Below are 17,916 nucleotides of genomic sequence, written 5' to 3' on the forward strand. Positions count from 1 at the left end.
CTAATTCCCTTGTGGAGGAACATGAATACAATTTGAAACACCAAGATAAATCTGAAATCAAAACTTTACCTCCTGCGTCAGTATTTTCAGAAAGTTGTTCACAATTCAGACCTGGACATTGTGATTATTATTTGTTGTACGATGTGTGTAGGTCTCAATCACCTATGTCTGTAACTTCAGACCTTGAACATTGTGGTTTGTACAGACCAGATTTCGCTTCAGAGAGTGAATTTACTGTGACAGTTCAAAGTAGCCTATCTGAGTATAGACCACTCTCACCAGAATCAATAACTTCAGAAGGGGACTTTACCTTCCTTGAGCTCTTGTTTTCAGAGTCTAGATCATCCTCTCCAGAGTCTGTTGCATCATTTGATGAGTACAGGCCCCTCTCTCCTGACTCTCCAGTTCCTCACTTCATGCCTCAATGTTGCGATTGTTATTTGTCTTTCACTGGAAGTAGGTGTTCATCTCCAGAATCAGTCACCTCAGATATTGAATTCTCAGGACTTTACCTTGAGGAATTATTTATTGAGGTCAGACCAGATTCACCTATTTCCATCTGGTCAGAGGGCGGTGATGATGATGATGGTAGTTTTCCTAAAACATCAGATTGGGATTATGATGCAGGCCCTCCAGAAAAGATCCAAACTGTACATTGGACTATCATACCTCAGTTCATGGTGTCTAAAGCTGTACAAAGAGGCTTATCACTTGACACGGATGAATCTTCACCCCAGCCAGTACATGAACTCTCTGAGGTGCGGCCTGTGTCTCCAGAATATAGACTAGTTTACAGGGCAGTTCCCATCAAACTAATGTCCCATACGTATGACCCAGCGAAAGAAGGTGAAACCTACTATAGTAACTCTGGTGTTTTCGAACATTCAGGACAAAGATACAAGGTTAGACAGGTTCTTGAGTGTCAGAGGGAAAATTGTGGGGATTTCAGGCCAGTTCAGTTTAATGAATCCAACCTTGGCATGCCTAGTGTCTCTGAAACCACAGCAGTTGAGGTGACAAAACAAGATATCTCCTCACTAAAACACTTTAACATCACTGACCAGACAGTCACAGACACTATGCATAAACCTCATTTGCAAATATCCCAGCCAGTAGAGACAGAAATCAGAAGCCCTTCCCCCGTCTTAGCTGAATGGGAGTACACCCAGTTGTCGTCCCTTCCTGAGTACAGACCTCTTTCTCTTGAGTCACTCGGTTCAGACATGGACGGAATCCATTTGTATCTTGACCACTTATTTACTGACATGAGGCCATCTTCACCTGAATCTGTTGCATCAGTGAATGAAAACAGGCCTCTCTCACCTGACTCTCCAGTTCCTCACTATGGACCTAGAATCCCAGATGTTACCATGACTGCAGAGCGTAGATCTTCCCTCTGTGCCGTTACGTCAGACATTGAATTGTTTGGATTATGTCTTGAGGAATCGTTTGCTGAGGACAGAGCAGATTCACCTGAATCGGTAACATCACATATTGTATTCTCTGAGTTCTGTCTTGATGAATCGTTTGCTGAGGACAGAGCAGATTCACCTGAATCATTTATATCAGAAGGTGAATATGAACATGTAGACGAGACGCACACTAAATCCAGTCCTCTGCCACCTGAAGATGAGTACGCTCGTTCTTTCGTTCAGTACTGGCTTTCAGAGTTACAGCCGTCCTCTGCAGAACCCATGATATCACTAGATGAGTTAGATGCTGCAGAAACAAGCCCATCTACAGAAATTGAGGATTCTGAATCTCAGCCTGTTTATGAATTCTCTGAAGGAAAAACATCAACTCTAGAATATAGACTGGTTTATAAGGCAGTTCCCTCCATGCTAATGGCCCATACATTTGACCCAGCGTACCAAGGTGAAACGTTCTTGAATAAACCAGGTGTTTTTGAATATGCAAGAGACAGACAGGCTAGAGAGATAATGGAGCGTCTGAAGGACAAAGATATTTTCCTGGACAGGCCGGTCACATCAGAGTCAATAACATCAGAAGAGATTCAGTCTTTTTTGAATGATTGGTCTACTGAGTTAAGGCCAAACTCACCAGCCTCTGTTGCATCACTTGATGAGCATAGGCCTCTCTCTCCAGACTCTCCTATTCCCCAGTTCTTACATCGATGTTGTGATTATTATGTGGAACTCCCTGGTGATAGGTCTTCGTCACCTCAGTCGGTAACATCAGGCGTTGAATACTGTGGATTATATGTCGATGAACTGATTCCTGAACACAGACCGGATTCTCCTGATTCCTTTTTGGCTGATAGTGAATTCAGAGAGTCAATTGAACAGTTTTTTATGAAATTCAGAACCTTGTCACCAGAATCAGAAACTTCAGTAGATGGTTATTCCTTCTTTAAGCTCTTGTTTGTAGAGTCTAGACCATCTTCACCTGAATCTGTAACATCATTTGATGAGTACAGGCCTCTCTCTCCTGACTCTCCAATTCCCCAGTTCTTACATCAATATTGTGATTATTATGTGTTATTCCCTGCTGATAGGTCTTCATCACCTGAATCAGTAACATCAGATATTGAATTCTCTGAGTTCTGTCTTGATGAATTGTTTGCTGAAGAAAGAGCAGATTCACCTGAATCATTTATATCAGAAGGTGAATATGAACATGTAGACGAGACGCACACTAAATCCAGTCCTCTGCCACCTGAAGATGAGTACGCTCGTTCTTTCGTTCAGTACTGGCTTTCAGAGTTACAACCATCTTCTGCAGAACCCATGATATCACTAGATGAGTTAGATGCTGCAGAAACAAGCCCATCTACAGAAATTGATGATTCTGAATCCCAGCCTATTTATGAATTCTCTGAAGAAAAAACATCAACTCCAGAATATAGACTAGTTTATAAGGCAGTTCCCTCCACGCTAATGGCCCATACATTTGTCCCAGCGTACAAAGGTGACACTTATTTGAGTAAGACAGGTGTTTTTGAATATGCAGGAGACAGACAGGTTAGAAAAGTCCTGGATCAACCGCATCAATCAAGTGAAGACTTGAGGCCAGTTAGTGTTGAAGAACCTTGTCATTCTGCTACTCCAGCAGAGGAGGAGACGGTACAAGAGGGTTCCTTGCTAACAGTCCCTCATGTCACTGACCAGACAGTCACAGAAACTTTGCATGAACCTCATTTGCCAATATCCCAGCCAGTATCGACAGAAATCAGAACCCCTTCCCCCGTCTTAGCTGAATGGGAGTTCACCCAGTTGTTGTCCCTTCCTGAGTACAGACCTCTTTCTCCTGAGTCACTCGGTTCAGACAGGGATGGAGTCCTTTTATATCTTGACCACTTATTTACTGACATGAGGCCATGTTCACCTGAATCTGTTGTGTCATTTGATGAGTACAGGCCTCTCTCTCCTGACTCTCCAGTTCCCCACTTCATGCCTAAATGTTGCAATTATTATTTGGCTCCCACTGGTGATCGATCTTCGTCACCTCAATCAGTAACTTCAGACATTGAATTCTCTGAGTTCTGTCTTGAGGAATTGTTTGCTGAAGACAGAGCAGATTCACCTGAATCATTAATATCAGAAGATGGAATGAGATTAGTAGATGAGTCAGACAAAGATAAGAGCCAAGACAGACCAATGACACCAGATTCAACATCGGGAGAGAGCCTGTCATTTTTAGAGGACTGGTTTTCAGAGTTAGATTTAAGACCATCCTCCCCTGAATCCATTGTATCACAAGAGGAGTACAGGCACCTCTCTCCTGACTCACCTGTCCTCCAATATGGACCGGGTCTGTCTGTTTTTGCCGTGTCATCAGGAGAGAAGTGTTGGACACCTGAATCTGTGATATCAGACTTGGATGAGTTTGGTCTGGAGGACTTGTTATGTGCGACTAGAGCCTGTTCTCCTGACTCCGTCTGTTCCAACACAGATACTGTTTTAACAGACGGTCAACATTCTCCTCCAATAGACCAGGTTTCCACTGAACATGAACCTGAAATGAGAGTTGAAAGAGCACGCTTAAAACAACCCCCGGAAATAATAGGGGCCCCTTTTAGTTTAGTTTTCCCAGTTGTTTGCCAAACTCACCGAGCAGTAGAAGCATTTTTTTGTAGGGCCTCCTCCCCAGACAGCCACAGAGAACCCGTAGAGGATGTAGATTTAGATTGGTTAGATGATGTAGAGACTCACAGACCTCACCAAGCGTCCTCTCAGTCGAGTCACGTGCTATCTGACGAACAAAATCTGGGATCTCCTGTTGCTGCTGTCAGGGCGGAGGAGGCAGTTCACGAAAGACTTCAAGCAAGTTGTAAGTCAATCCAAAGAAAAGAACACAGTAATGTCCCTACGTTGAAAGGAAGTGAAGTGCAACCCAAGATTGACGAGACAAGCAAAAGAAAGCCGATGAGAAAAGCGGAAGACAGCCGAGTTTCTGCGCCGTCGGTAAGACCACGCACGTTCTCCGTCAGCAGGGAATGCAGTGACGCTTTCTAAAAACAATTAAGGCTGGAAGTGCGTAGTGCGTAGTTCGCATGCGTCGTGAAGGACCCTTAGGCTCAAGCTTTCACTAATGTGTTTTGACGCATAGCTGTAGGAGCTTGACACTCCTGCTGAGGCATGTTTGCATCAGCAATGCAGGAAGTGTCTCGGAAAGGCAACTAATGAACGGTAGTGAGACACATTTAGTCTCAACGCCATGGACTTCCTTCCTGTCACATGGTGTGTCCTCAAGCTAAAAATGGCTGACTTTATGTAACTTTATTGCCTTCTGTAGTAACCTACTTTTGACCAGAGATGTGCAGGCCCTGGTTAAAAGTAGTGCACTACAAAGGGAATAGCGTGCCATAGGGCCCTGGTTAAAGTAGTGCACTACAAAGGGAATAGGGTGCCATAGGGCCCTGGTTAAAAGTAGTGCACTACAAAGGGAATATGGTACCATTTGGGACATAACCTCAGAAATGGACTGGGATACTGCATGATGGTGCATTTATTCACACAGAAAAAACAACAGAAGTCATGTCTTACATTGAAAGATTCCTTTGGAGCTTAGTAAGGTTAATAGTTGATTGTCTTGAATCTTAATCGGGTTGACAGTTGATTGCATTGGAGCTTAGTAGGGTTGACAATTGATTGCCTTGGAGCGTAGTAGGGTTAACAGTTTATTGCCTTGGAGCTTAGTAGGGCTGACAGTTGATTGGCTTGACTGTGTCTTTCCTACTGTGGTATTCCTGCATTTCAGAGAATGTTGTCCTGTAGAGAAGGCTTTAGGAGAATTTCTTTAAGAAATGTACCCATCGCATTTTGATATAAGGAGATATATGTGTCAACGAGGTCGTGTCCTAATCAAATGAGTACTGCGGAACTGCTTCTATGCTTTGTACTGCTATTAGATGTACAGTTCTTGTAAGTGCATGCAGGTAATGTATGTACAGTGTGACAATACGATAGGTTTATTGGTTTGGCTCATCATTTTTGGTAATTTCATTAATTCATTGGAATGTTCATTTGAAATACATTGTCATGATGTATGGAACCTTGTTGCTGCATGTGCTGCATTGCTCCTTTTTCATACTATAGTTTCCTCAACAACATTAATCATTCATCATTGAGGTTTATATATTCCAGTAACTTTCCCAAAATTCCCAGGTTTTACAGAAATCCTGGTTGGAAAATTCTTGGATGATTCTTAGAATTCTTCCAACCCAGGATTCTGGGACACCTGGGATTTTTGGGGGAAAGTTACCAGAATTTTGCAACCCTACCTCTATCACAAACTCATTTATAATTTTTTCCCCATTCCATCATTCTCATCCAGGTTTCAGCAGTATCCTCCATGGAGAATCTATCAGAACCCAAACATGTATTAGCGTTGGACCAACCGTCTACTAATAGACCTATCTCAAACAAAACACTCATGTCTGAAACCCAATCTGTGACTCCAGATCTCCAGATTCCAAATGCCTTTGAATTCAGTCCGTTATCCCCTGAAATGACAATGCCCACTGAGAAGATGAGGGTATCGCCAGAAAGTCCAGAAAAACCATTGAATCTGAACAAGGAGTCATCTTCTTCTGAAACCAGTCCAGTGTTACCAGACCTTCTCAGCCACAACTCAGAAGACAGCCAAGGTGATGAACCACAATGGTCAGCGACCAATCTACAAACACCCCTGGAGTCAGGGGCACCCGCCGAGCTTGATCAGCTGCTGTCGGAATTTGAAGAAATCAAACCGGAATTCCGACCAGAAACTCTGGAACCACTGGACTCACCTCTTTCGGAATCCAGCGAAGTGGGTCTTGAAGATCTACAACCTTATGTTGAGTTTGAAGATCTCTTGCCTGAATCAGACGGAAATCCCACTGAGGGTGAGGAAGAGATCTCTAGTCTAAGTCCCTCATCCCCTATTCAGATCACCGGGGAGACAGCTGAAATAAGTGTAGTGGCCTCAGTGCCGACCGATCTCTCCCTGTCCTATGAAACTGATCCGGAGGTATTTGGGGTGACCGCAGATCTAATCAAGACCTTGCCAGAACCTAGCCAAGTTACAGCTGATCCAGTTCAGTTGAGCCACTTTGAGTACCTGCAAACACACAGAGCAGAAAAATCAGATCTCACTGGTTCCATATCTTTGGTTAGCCCCACTGCTGCTACGAAATCCGTCGGAGCACCGGAATCTCCAGAACCATGCCATAAAGTTCTTGAACTGTCATCAGAATCAATTGTTCCATCTCAAGAGTTCCAGTCACTCGAACATGATGATGCTGCTGTTTTTACCGAACCTTCAACTGTAGAAGAACATCGAATCAGTCTCCCACAGCAGGACCAGGAAACAGTTGATGAAGAATATGACAACTCCAAAGAAACATCAAGCATTCAAGCTGCAGTCAAAAAGGCATCTATTGAACAAAGCAAAGTATTGTGCGAATCTGGGGGATTAACCACTGAGCCCAGCCAATTGGTAGATGAAACATGCATGAGCAATACCCCAGAAGTTGTGTCACATTTAAGGGATAGCACTCCCCCTGAAACCCTTGAATACGATGAGCAGTCGCCCCAGTCACGTTCTGAAGTGACCCCACAGACTCCAGAGACCGTCACCGCCTACAGGTCACATTTAAGGGATAGCACTCCCCTGAAACCCTTGAATACGATGAGCAGTCGCCCCAGTCGCTCTCTGACGTGACTCCACAGACTCCAGAGACCGTCACCGTCTCCAGGCACTTCAGCTTCGAGGAGTTGATCCCTTACCAGAGTCCTAGGTACCTCAACATGCTCTCTGAAGAGCTCAAGCCAAATACCAGTGAGAAACCATCAGAGAATCCAGTCACCCCTGGTCCAGTAGAACCCAGGGCAGAGATGGTATCAGCTCAACCCGTTCCAGAGGTTACAGCATCAGCCCATGATGAAGAGTTCTTCATGGAGTTCAGCCTCCCTCCTGAGTATGCTGAGGCATCCTCCTCTATCCACAAACCCAAGCCTCCGGCCTACGCAGAAGTCATACGAGGAAGCACCACCATGCACTTATACGAAGACTCTGACCCGGAGACTTACTTTGACTGCAAACAGGGTGTCTCAGACTTCTTCGAGACGGAACCTGACGAACTGAAGAAGAGGGAAAGGTCAGGGGTCGGCCGAACCCAAGGACAAGCGTCCCATTCAGGAGCCCTGGGGAGAAAGTACCAGAAGCCGACGGCGCTTCCGGGTTGCTCCGCAGTGCGCAAACACGAGCGTGGAGTCCTGCTGTCCTCAGGGAGTGAGGATTATGAAGACGCACCTTATGATGACATCAAGGAAGAGAGCGAAGAGCTGGCCCAATCTCCCGGCACACACAGAGACGACTCAGCCTTTTACCAGGCTCCTCAGGAGCTTCGTCCTCTCAGAGCAGCAGATGATGATGACTCCCTGGACAGGGTGAGATGACTGTTGAGAAAATCCTCCCGCCATTCTTACCCATCTCCTGCTCTAACCCCCTAGCTCCTGCTCTAACCCTATCTCCTGCTCTGACCTATCTCCTGCTCTGACCCCCTAGCTCCTGCTCTAACCCTATCTCCTGCTCTAACCCTGTTTCCTCCTCTAACCCCCTATCTCCTGCTCGAACGCCCTATCTCCTGCTCGAACGCCCTATCTCCTGCTCTAACCCCTTATATCCTGCTCTAACCCCTTATATCCTGCTCTAACCCCCTACCTCCTGCTCAAACCCCCTATCTCCTGCTCTAACCCTTATCTCCTGCTCTAACCCTTATCTCCTGCTCTAACCCCCTATCTCCTGCTCTAACCCCTTATATCCTGCTCTAACCCCTATTCCTGCTCTAACCCCCTATCTCCTGCTCTAACCCCCTATCTCCTACTCTAAGCCTTATCTCCTGCTCTAACCCCCTATCTCCTGCTCTAACCCCCCTATCTCCTGCTCTAAGCCTTATCTCCTGCTCTAACCCCTTATCTCCTGCTCTAAGCCCTATCTCCTGCTCTAAGCCTTATCTCCTGCTCTAACCCTTATATCCTGCTCTAACCCCCTATCTCTTGCTCTAACCCCCTATCTCCTGCTCTAACCCCCTATCTCCTGCTCTAACCCCCTATCTCCTGCTTCAGACGGAATGAATGCAGTGATGGGATTTGAAACGCCTTTAATTCATATTTTAAACAGAATTCCTCTCGCATGATGGCTTCATGGGAAAGAACAGTGCCACTGACCCGTGATGATGTCTGCTGGGTAGCTGGTTTACATCAAGTTACTGTAACGTCAACGCAGGGATTCAGAAAGCAGGTGCAGTTAGTGAGTTTAAGAATAATGTAGAACGATACAAAACAAGAGAAACATCTGACAAGGAAACAGAACCAATACTCCTGAAGAGTGATCCTAGGGAGTGCTGGATAAAGGGGGAGTAATCAGGGTAGTGATGGAGTCCAGGTTTTCCTCATGATGGTGTGCAGGTGTGCGTAATGAGGGTTGCCAGGTGTGCGTAATGAGGGTTGCCATGTGTGCGTAATGAGGGTTGCCAGGTGTGTGTAATGAGGGTTGCCATGTGTGCGTAATGAGGGTTGCCAGGTGTGCGTAAAAATGGGTTGTCAGGACCGGTGGTTAGTAGACCGGCGACGTCGAGCGCCAGAGAGCGGGAGTAGATGTGACAGTTACATTGTGTTGTTCTTGTTGCCCTGAAGAAGGCACAGTGATACCCACACTGTGGTGGTTTACCCAATAAATGACTGGGAGCTTTTATAGAGAGTGTTCTACTGTCTTTATTTATTTATATAGAGAGTGTTCTACGGTCTTTATTTATCTATATAGAGAGTGTTCTACGGTCTTTATTTATCTATATAGAGAGTGTTCTACGGTCTTTATTTATTTATATAGAGAGTGTTCTACTGTCTTTATTTATTTATATAGAGAGTGTTCTACAGTCTTTATTTATCTATATAGAGAGTGTTCTACGGTCTTTATTTATTTATATAGAGAGTGTTCTACTGTCTTTATTTATTTATATAGAGAGTGTTCTACGGTCTTTATTTATCTATATAGAGAGTGTTCTACGGTCTTTATTTATTTATATAGGGAGTGTTCTACGGTCTTTATTTATTTATATAGAGAGTGTTCTACGGTCTTTATTTATTTATATAGAGAGTGTTCTACGGTCTTTATTTATTTATATAGAGAGTGTTCTACAGTCTTTATTTATTTATATAGAGAGTGTTCTACTGTCTTTATTTATTTATATAGAGAGTGTTCTACGGTCTTTATTTATTTATATAGAGAGTGTTCTACTGTCTTTATTTATTTATATAGAGAGTGTTCTACGGTCTTTATTTATTTATATAGAGAGTGTTCTACGGTCTTTATTTATTTATATAGAGAGTGTTCTACGGTCTTTATTCATTTATATAGAGAGTGTTCTACGGTCTTTATTTATTTATATAGAGAGTGTTCTACGGTCTTTATTCATTTATATAGAGAGTGTTCTACTGTCTTTATTTATTTATATAGAGAGTGTTCTACGGTCTTTATTAATTTATATAGAGAGTGTTCTACGGTCTTTATTTATCTATATAGAGAGTGTTCTACGGTCTTTATTTATTTATATAGAGAGTGTTCTACGGTCTTTATTTATTTATATAGAGAGTGTTCTACGGTCTTTATTTATTTATATAGAGAGTGTTCTACGGTCTTTATTTATCTATATAGCGAGTGTTCTACGGTCTTTATTTATTTATATAGAGTGTTCTACTGACTTTATTTATTTATATAGAGAGTGTTCTACGGTCTTTATTTATTTATATAGAGAGTGTTCTACGGTCTTTATTTATTTATATAGAGAGTGTTCTACGGTCTTTATTTATTTATATAGAGAGTGTTCTACGGTCTTTATTTATTTATATAGAGAGTGTTCTACGGTCTTTATTTATCTATATAGAGAGTGTTCTACAGTCTTTATTTATTTATATAGAGAGTGTTCTACGGTCTTTATTTATCTATATAGAGAGTGTTCTACGGTCTTTATTTATTTATATAGAGAGTGTTCTACGGTCTTTATTTATTTATATAGAGAGTGTTCTACGGTCTTTATTTATTTATATAGAGAGTGTTCTATGGTCTTTATTTATCTATATAGAGAGTGTTCTACGGTCTTTATTTATTTATATAGAGAGTGTTCTACGGTCTTTATTTATCTATATAGAGAGTGTTCTACGGTCTTTATTTATTTATATAGCCTTACGGTTCTGGTTGTCTTTCCATCTGCTTCACATCTTGATGCTTTCCTCATATTTGATCAGCTGTGTCCTTTACTGAGAATAGACCAGAACCACATTCTGTTGCTATTTAGCCAATCAAAATCTAGTTTTCTACTCTATGTTGCTTTGCATGATATGGAGTGGTATGAAGCTCCCAGTTTCAGCACATTTTGTTGTACTTTGTAGTTTTGAAAACAACCCCCCCCAAAAAAAAAACATTCAAAGCTTCCTTCAACCACTTCATTCAAATAAGGAAACTAAAGGAAGGCACACCATGACATCATCAACACTTCCTTTTGCTTTGCTCACCAACAAAACAAAATGTCTGCATCCCAAATGGCACCCTATTCCCCATATAGTGCACCGCTTATGACCGAGACCCAAAAGGACCTAGAAAATAGGGACCTCAAAAGTATTGCACTATATAGGGAATAGGAAGCCATTTTAGAACCATCCAATGGCATGTAATGATCCACAATGCACCTGTGCTGCCCCGAAACCAGGAGGTAGCTGTGGAGGTGGGTGAGATGACTTCTGATGAGGAGGAGTTCCTGACCTCCAGAGTAGTACGGAGGAGGGTTATCATCCAGGTACCTTCCCCACAGAGAGGAAGCCCTCCTGGGAGGACGTGTGGTCTGGCTTGATGCTTCAGCATGTAGGGATGTGGCCCCTATTGGGGTCTCTGTGTGGTCTGAGGAGAAAGTTTGAAACTTATTTTGCGGATGGGGATTGTTTAAAACAAACAGCATGATGGGATTTCCTCTCTTTTGTTTAATGAATGGGAGACCTTTGTCTGATCCAGTGGTTGTTAGTCCAGTATGAAATGTGTGTATTCTGTACTGACCGACAGAATTGTTATATCTGACCCAGTGATGTGTGTATTTCGTGTATATTTAACTTTTCACGCTGGAGTCTTACTAGTGTTGTAACAATCTCTTTGTTTCATTTTTGCTGTTTTGGGATGCTGTGCTGGGATGCTGTGTTGGGATGCTGTGTTGAGATGCTGTGTTGGGATGCTGTGTTGGGATCTTGTGTTGGGATGCTGTGTTGAGATGCTGTGTTGGGATGCTGTGTTGAGATGCTGTGTTGGGTTGGGTTGCTGTGTTGGGATGCTGTGTTGGGATGCTGTGTTGGGATGCTGTGTTGAGATGCTGTGTTGGGATGCTGTGTTGGGATGCTGTGTTGGGATGCTGTGTTGAGATGCTGTGTTGAGATGCTGTGTTGAGATGCTGTGTTGGGTTGGGTTGCTGTGTTGAAATGGAAAAAACCCCGCTAATTTTCATTTTCCGTTGCAAAACATTTTAAAACGTTTTCCTGTTGTGTTTCCTCATGAATATGACCTGTGCAGTCTCAAGTGAGTCCCAAATGGAACCCTATGCTCTATGTAGTGTACTACTTTAGACTAGGGCCTATAGGGGACATCTATTGGTGTCATATAAACTATATAGGGAACAGCGCCCCATGTGGGGAATCATTGTAATAACAGGCCTCAGCGCCCCCTGTGGTGAATCATTGTAATAACAGGCCTCAGCGCCCCCTGTGGTAAATCAGTGTAATAACAGGCCTCAGCGCCCCCTGTGGTGAATCAGTGTAATAACAGGCCTCAGTGCTGACTGTGTGTCTCTCTCTCTCTACAGCAGGATGAGATGACAGACATCCCTCCTCAGACCGTGACAGAGGAGCATTACACAGATCAACATGGACACACGGTGGTCAGAAAGGTAATCATACGTTGAAATTAAGACAATGTTTGGTTCCTGTCATTTAGTCATTACATCTGTGTTTTCACAATCCTATTCCTGGGCAGTGGTGTAAAGCACTCAAGTAAAAATACTTTAAAGTACTACTTAAGTCGTTTTTTGGGGGTATCTGTACTTTCACTATTTATATATATATATATTTTTCAACCTTGTCCTGGTTGTCAGAAAGTCTAAAAACACTATTTTCTTCCACAATAGTGTTCAAGGAGTTTATACTACAGGAACGGCTGACATTAGTATGACATATTGGCAGTTAAAGAGAACTAACTACCTGTTGTGAAATGTCTACTGTCACTTTCCCTCAAAACTTACTAAATAAGATGATCATTTGGTTATAGCCAGTGTGTGTGTGTGTGTGTGTGTGTGTGTGTGTGTGTGTGTGTGTGTGTGTGTGTGTGTGTGTGTGTGTGTATCTGTGTGTGTGACTTACCCTAACCTGTTCTGTGACTTTTGCCCTCTCCATCCAGGTTACTCGTAAGGTGAACCGCCAGGTGATGTCAAGTGAGGGGTCGCAGAGGGAGGAGGTGAGGGTGGAGGGGGGTGCCCCCCCAGGGGAGGAGGGGGACGGATACTCCAGAGTGGTCGAGAGGACCGTGCTGAGGAGCCACAGAGATCACTCAGAGGTGAGGGTGGAGCTGGGTGCCCCCCCAGAGGTGAGGGTGTGTATATGTGTTTGTCAGGGTTGGGGTCAATACCAGTTCAATAGCGGAGGTGGATAAAGATGACAGCCCCCATTTATTACAGCTACAGTTCTCTGTGTTGCTTCTCTTTTCCTGTATAAACAGCTACAGTTCTCTGTGTTGCTTCTCTTTTCCTGTATAAACAGCTACAGTTCTCTGTGTTGCTTCTCTTTTCCTGTATAAACAGCTACAGTTCTCTGTGTTGCTTCTCTTTTCCTGTATAAACAGCTACAGTTCTCTGTGTTGCTTCTCTTTTCCTGTATAAACAGCTACAGTTCTCTGTGTTGCTTCTCTTTTCCTGTATAAACAGCTACAGTTCTCTGTGTTGCTTCTCTTTTCCTGTATAAACAGCTACAGTTCTCTGTGTTGCTTCTCTTTTCCTGTATAAAGAGCTACAGTTCTCTGTGTTGCTTCTCTTTTCCTGTATAAACAGCTACAGTTCTCTGTGTTGCTTCTCTTTTCCTGTATAAGCAACTACATGATCCCACTTTTAGTTTCAACATGCTGGAAATGTGAAGAAAAAAACCCCGATTGTACTGCTTTATTGGTACATTGAACCATATCGCGCTCCGTAGTTTCAAAACGAATTGGACAGTACTAAAACAATGACGTCATATCTGAATTCTACTTATCTTTATGGATGTTCGCCATTCCACGCAATTCAAGAAGTTCACTGTAATTCCATTTCCATTTCCTGTTCTCTTCAATGCTTTTCAATGAGGACAATGTGGAATTGGAGTTAGTTTTCCTTTCTGAACAGACTGGAATTGAAATGGAATTGTGCCCAACCCCCTGGTGTGGTTTGAATTGTTCATACCAGAATATACCTGATGTATCTTTTCATAATAATAATATATTCCGTTTAACAGACACTTTTATCCTAAGCCACTTACAGTTTAATTATGGGTGGCCCCAGTGGGATTTAACCACACAAGATCAATTACATATTGTATTTTATGTTATTGCAATCTTTCCTTCCTGTCCCTTCTAGGTGACATTTTCTGAGCGTGACTCTGACTCAGTGTGGGGTGAGGAGGAATCAGCTGAAGGTCGCGAGGTCAGCCGTGTGGAGCGGAACGCGGTGGTGGTGGAGGGGGATTGGACCGAGACGCACCACGGTGACCCCACCCTGACCTCTGACCTCCCCACGGCCCGGGACGACTTCACACAGGTCAGCCTCCAACCAGCCAATCAGAATAGCCATCTCTCCCCTCCATCTCTCCCTCTATCTCTCCCTCAATCTCTCCCTCCATCTCTCCCCTCCATCTCTCCCTCCATCTCTCCCCTCCATCTCTCCCTCCATCTCTCCCCTCCATCTCTCCCTCCATCTCTCCCTCCATCTCTCCCTCCATCTCTCCCCTCCATCTCTCCCCTCCATCTCTCCCTCCATCTCTCCCCTCCATCTCTCCCCTCCATCTCTCCCTCCATCTCTCCCCTCCATCTCTCCCTCCATCTCTCCCCTCCATCTCTCCCTCCATCTCTCCCCTCCATCTCTCCCTCCATCTCTCCCTCCATCTCTCCCCTCCATCTCTCCCCTCCATCTCTCCCCTCCATCTCTCCCTCCATCTCTCCCCTCCATCTCTCCCCTCCATCTCTCCCTCCATCTCTCCCTCCATCTCTCTCAGTCTCTGGGGTACATGGGGGGGGGGGGGTTATCAGAGCAGATCTCTAGTGGAGGAGAGAGAGACGGTCAAGGACGACGGATCTGTCATCAGGAGGTGTGTGTGTGTGTGTGTGTGTGTGTGTGTGTGTGTGTGTGTGTGTGGGTGTGTGGGTGTGGGTGTGGGTGTTGGTGTTGGTGTTGGTGTTGGTGTTTTTGTTGCGTGTGTGCGTGCGTCTGTGTTTTTGTTTCAAGTGTATATGTGTGTGTGTGTGTGTGTGTGTGTGTGTGTGTGTGTGTGTGTGTGTGTGTGTGTGTGTGTGTGTGTGTGTGTGTGTGTGTGTGTGTGTGTGTGTGAGTGTTGACTAACAAAGGAGAATCTCCAGTCAATATGGTTTGAAGGAACCATGGAGGTGAAGTTACCATGGTAACTGTTGAATTGTCACAATGTGGTGTGAAGTTACCATGGTAACTGTTGAATTGTCACAATGTGGTGTGAAGGAACCATGGTAACTGTTGAACTGTCACAATGTGGTGTGAAGGAACCATGGTAACTGTTGAACTGTCACAATGTGGTGTGAAGGAACCATGGTAACTGTTGAACTGTCACAATGTGGTGTGAAGGAACCATGGTAACTGTTGAACTGTCACAATGTGGTGTGAAGGATCCATGGTAACTGTTGAATTGTCACAATGTGGTGTGAAGGAACCATGGTAACTGTTGAATTGTCACAATGTGGTGTGAAGGATCCATGGTAACTGTTGAACTGTCACAATGTGGTGTGAAGGAACCATGGTAACTGTTGAACTGTCACAATGTGGTGTGAAGGATCCATGGTAACTGTTGAACTGTCACAATGTGGTGTGAAGGATCCATGGTAACTGTTGAACTGTCACAATGTGGTGTGAAGGAACCATGGTAACTGTTGAATTGTCACAATGTGGTGTGAAGGATCCATGGTAACTGTTGAACTGTCACAATGTGGTGTGAAGGATCCATGGTAACTGTTGAACTGTCACAATGTGGTGTGAAGGAACCATGGTAACTGTTGAACTGTCACAATGTGGTGTGAAGGATCCATGGTAACTGTTGAACTGTCACAATGTGGTGTGAAGGAACCATGGTAACTGTTGAACTGTCACAATGTGGTGTGAAGGAACCATGGTAACTGTTGAATTGTCACAATGTGGTGTGAAGGATCCATGGTAACTGTTGAATTGTCACAATGTGGTGTGAAGGAACCATGGTAACTGTTGAATTGTCACAATCTCTTTCCTTCTAACATTCTCTTTTTACTTCCTACGTTGTCGTCCGTTTTGGCCTTTCTTCCCTTTGCTGTTGTTTACTATCCATGCTTTTAGTTTGATTATCAGAGGTACTAATCACCCTGTCTCCCATCTCGCTCTCTCTGTCTCCCCTCTCGCTGTCTCTCTCTGTCTCCCCTCTCTCTCTGTCTCTCATCTCCCTCTGCCTTCTACTCTACGCTCTCTCTCTGTCCTCCTTTTTCTCTCCATCTTTCTCTCTCTCTACTCTCTTCTCCTCCCACTCCTTCTCCTCCCCCTCCCCCCTTTTCTCCCTCTCTTCTCCCTCTCTCTACCTCTCCTCTCTCCTCCCTCTCTTCTCTCTTCTCACTCTCTCTACCTCTCTTCTCCCCCCCTCCTCCCTCAGGGCCAAGATGTGTAAGGGGCATACCCAGAGACGGACAGTAGTGAGGGGGGAGGAGCCTGTGGTAACAGGAAGTAGGTTCTCTTGGAGCGACTAGATGAGCCCTCTGAGGGGTCCTGACTCCACGTCCTCCAGCAGCACCTTCATCACCTCATCCACCTCTACTGTTAGAAGGAGGAGGAAGAGGAGGAGGATGGGGGAGGAGGGGATGAGGAGGAAGAGGGGAGAAAAAGGAATAACAGGCCTCCTTTCTCGCCTCGCTAGTTTCCTGTTCGGCCTCTGACCCCGCCCCTTTCCCTGAAGATCCACCAATCCTATGCATCAGGCACATGCAATCCCAGAGTGCACCTCAGTCCTCCACCGTCTTCCTGTTTCAACAATCACTACTGTTTGGTCTTAATTAACCTGCTTATTCACTTCTTTTCTTTCTTTCTTTTTTCTTTTCTTCTTTGTGTGTTTTTTTCCTTTTGCATTTTTTTTTTTTTGTGACCAAAGAGTGTTTTTCCATGTTTGTTTTCTGTACGTATTGGATCTTGATGCTGTGGTAGAACACAGACAGACATTAGTCATATATGTGTTGTACTGCTAGAGTAGGTGGTTGGACTAACAGACGCTATGATATACATCTCACAGGACTACCTGTCACTGGTACTACTGTAACACCTCACAGCACTACCTGTCACTGGTACTACTGTAACACCTCACAGGACTACCTGTCACTGGTACTACTGTAACACCTCACAGGACTACCTGTCACTGGTACTACTGTAACATCTCACAGGACTACCTGTCACTGGTACTACTGTAACACCTCACAGGACTACCTGTCACTGGTACTACTGTAACACCTCACAGCACTACCTGTCACTGGTACTACTGTAACACCTCACAGCACTACCTGTCACTGGTACTACTGTAACACCTCACAGGACTACCTGTCACTGGTACTACTGTAACACCTCACAGGACTACCTATCACTGGTACTACAGTTCTTAGTTATTCTTACTACGACATGAAAACTACAGCACTTCCTCTTCCTCATATTGACCTTTCTTTTAAAAAGGTCAGATATCACGATGTCACTTGTAGCAACCCTTAACCCCAATCCTTGCTTCCTGCTTCCTGCTTCCTGCTGCTGCTGGAGTGTTTAGTGTTCTTGTTCTACCTGTCTTCAGAAAGTAGCTATATCTAAATATGTGGTTTAAAAAAACTTTTGTCACCCGTAACCTAGGCAACCTTATTAGTCCCCTCCATTACCAGGTAGAGTAGGCATGACTGGTTGGTTAGCTGGTGACGATCATAGCTGAGATATGGTTAATAATATATAGCCTTGATCCTTCTCTCTCTCTCTGTCTCTCTGTCTCTCTCTCTCTCTCTCTGTCTCTCTGTCTCTGTCTCTCTGTCTCTGTCTCTCTGTCTCTCTCTCTCTCTCTCTCTCTCTGTCTCTCTCTCTGTCTCGCTGTCTCTCTCTCTCTCTCTCTCTCTCTCTCTCTCTCTCTCTGT

At 44.2% G+C, this 17,916-nt stretch overlaps 1 protein-coding gene across 7 annotated transcripts; it reads left to right on the forward strand.

Moving 5' to 3' along the window:
• Positions 1-678: 678 nt before the first annotated feature.
• On the forward strand, positions 679-17,023 carry LOC123742385 (ankyrin-2). 7 transcript variants are annotated; one of them, XM_045716329.1, is made up of 7 exons: positions 683-4,424; positions 5,797-7,892; positions 11,210-11,296; positions 12,344-12,427; positions 12,934-13,119; positions 14,138-14,317; positions 16,416-17,023. In XM_045716329.1, exons 2-7 carry the CDS (start codon positions 7,251-7,253, stop codon positions 16,428-16,430), a joined length of 1,194 nt encoding a protein of 397 aa, XP_045572285.1. In that variant the 5' UTR covers positions 683-4,424; positions 5,797-7,250; the 3' UTR covers positions 16,431-17,023. The 7 variants fall into 7 exon arrangements, with proteins under 7 accessions (XP_045572281.1, XP_045572286.1, XP_045572282.1 ...); XM_045716330.1 differs by lacking the exon at positions 11,210-11,296 and having other exon boundaries at positions 681-4,424; XM_045716326.1 differs by lacking the exon at positions 5,797-7,892 and having other exon boundaries at positions 682-4,424.
• The last annotated feature ends 893 nt before the right edge of the window (positions 17,024-17,916 follow it).

The sequence above is a fragment of the Salmo salar genome, chromosome ssa04 (assembly GCF_905237065.1).
Source record: "Salmo salar chromosome ssa04, Ssal_v3.1, whole genome shotgun sequence".
NCBI classification, from domain to species: domain Eukaryota; kingdom Metazoa; phylum Chordata; class Actinopteri; order Salmoniformes; family Salmonidae; genus Salmo; species Salmo salar.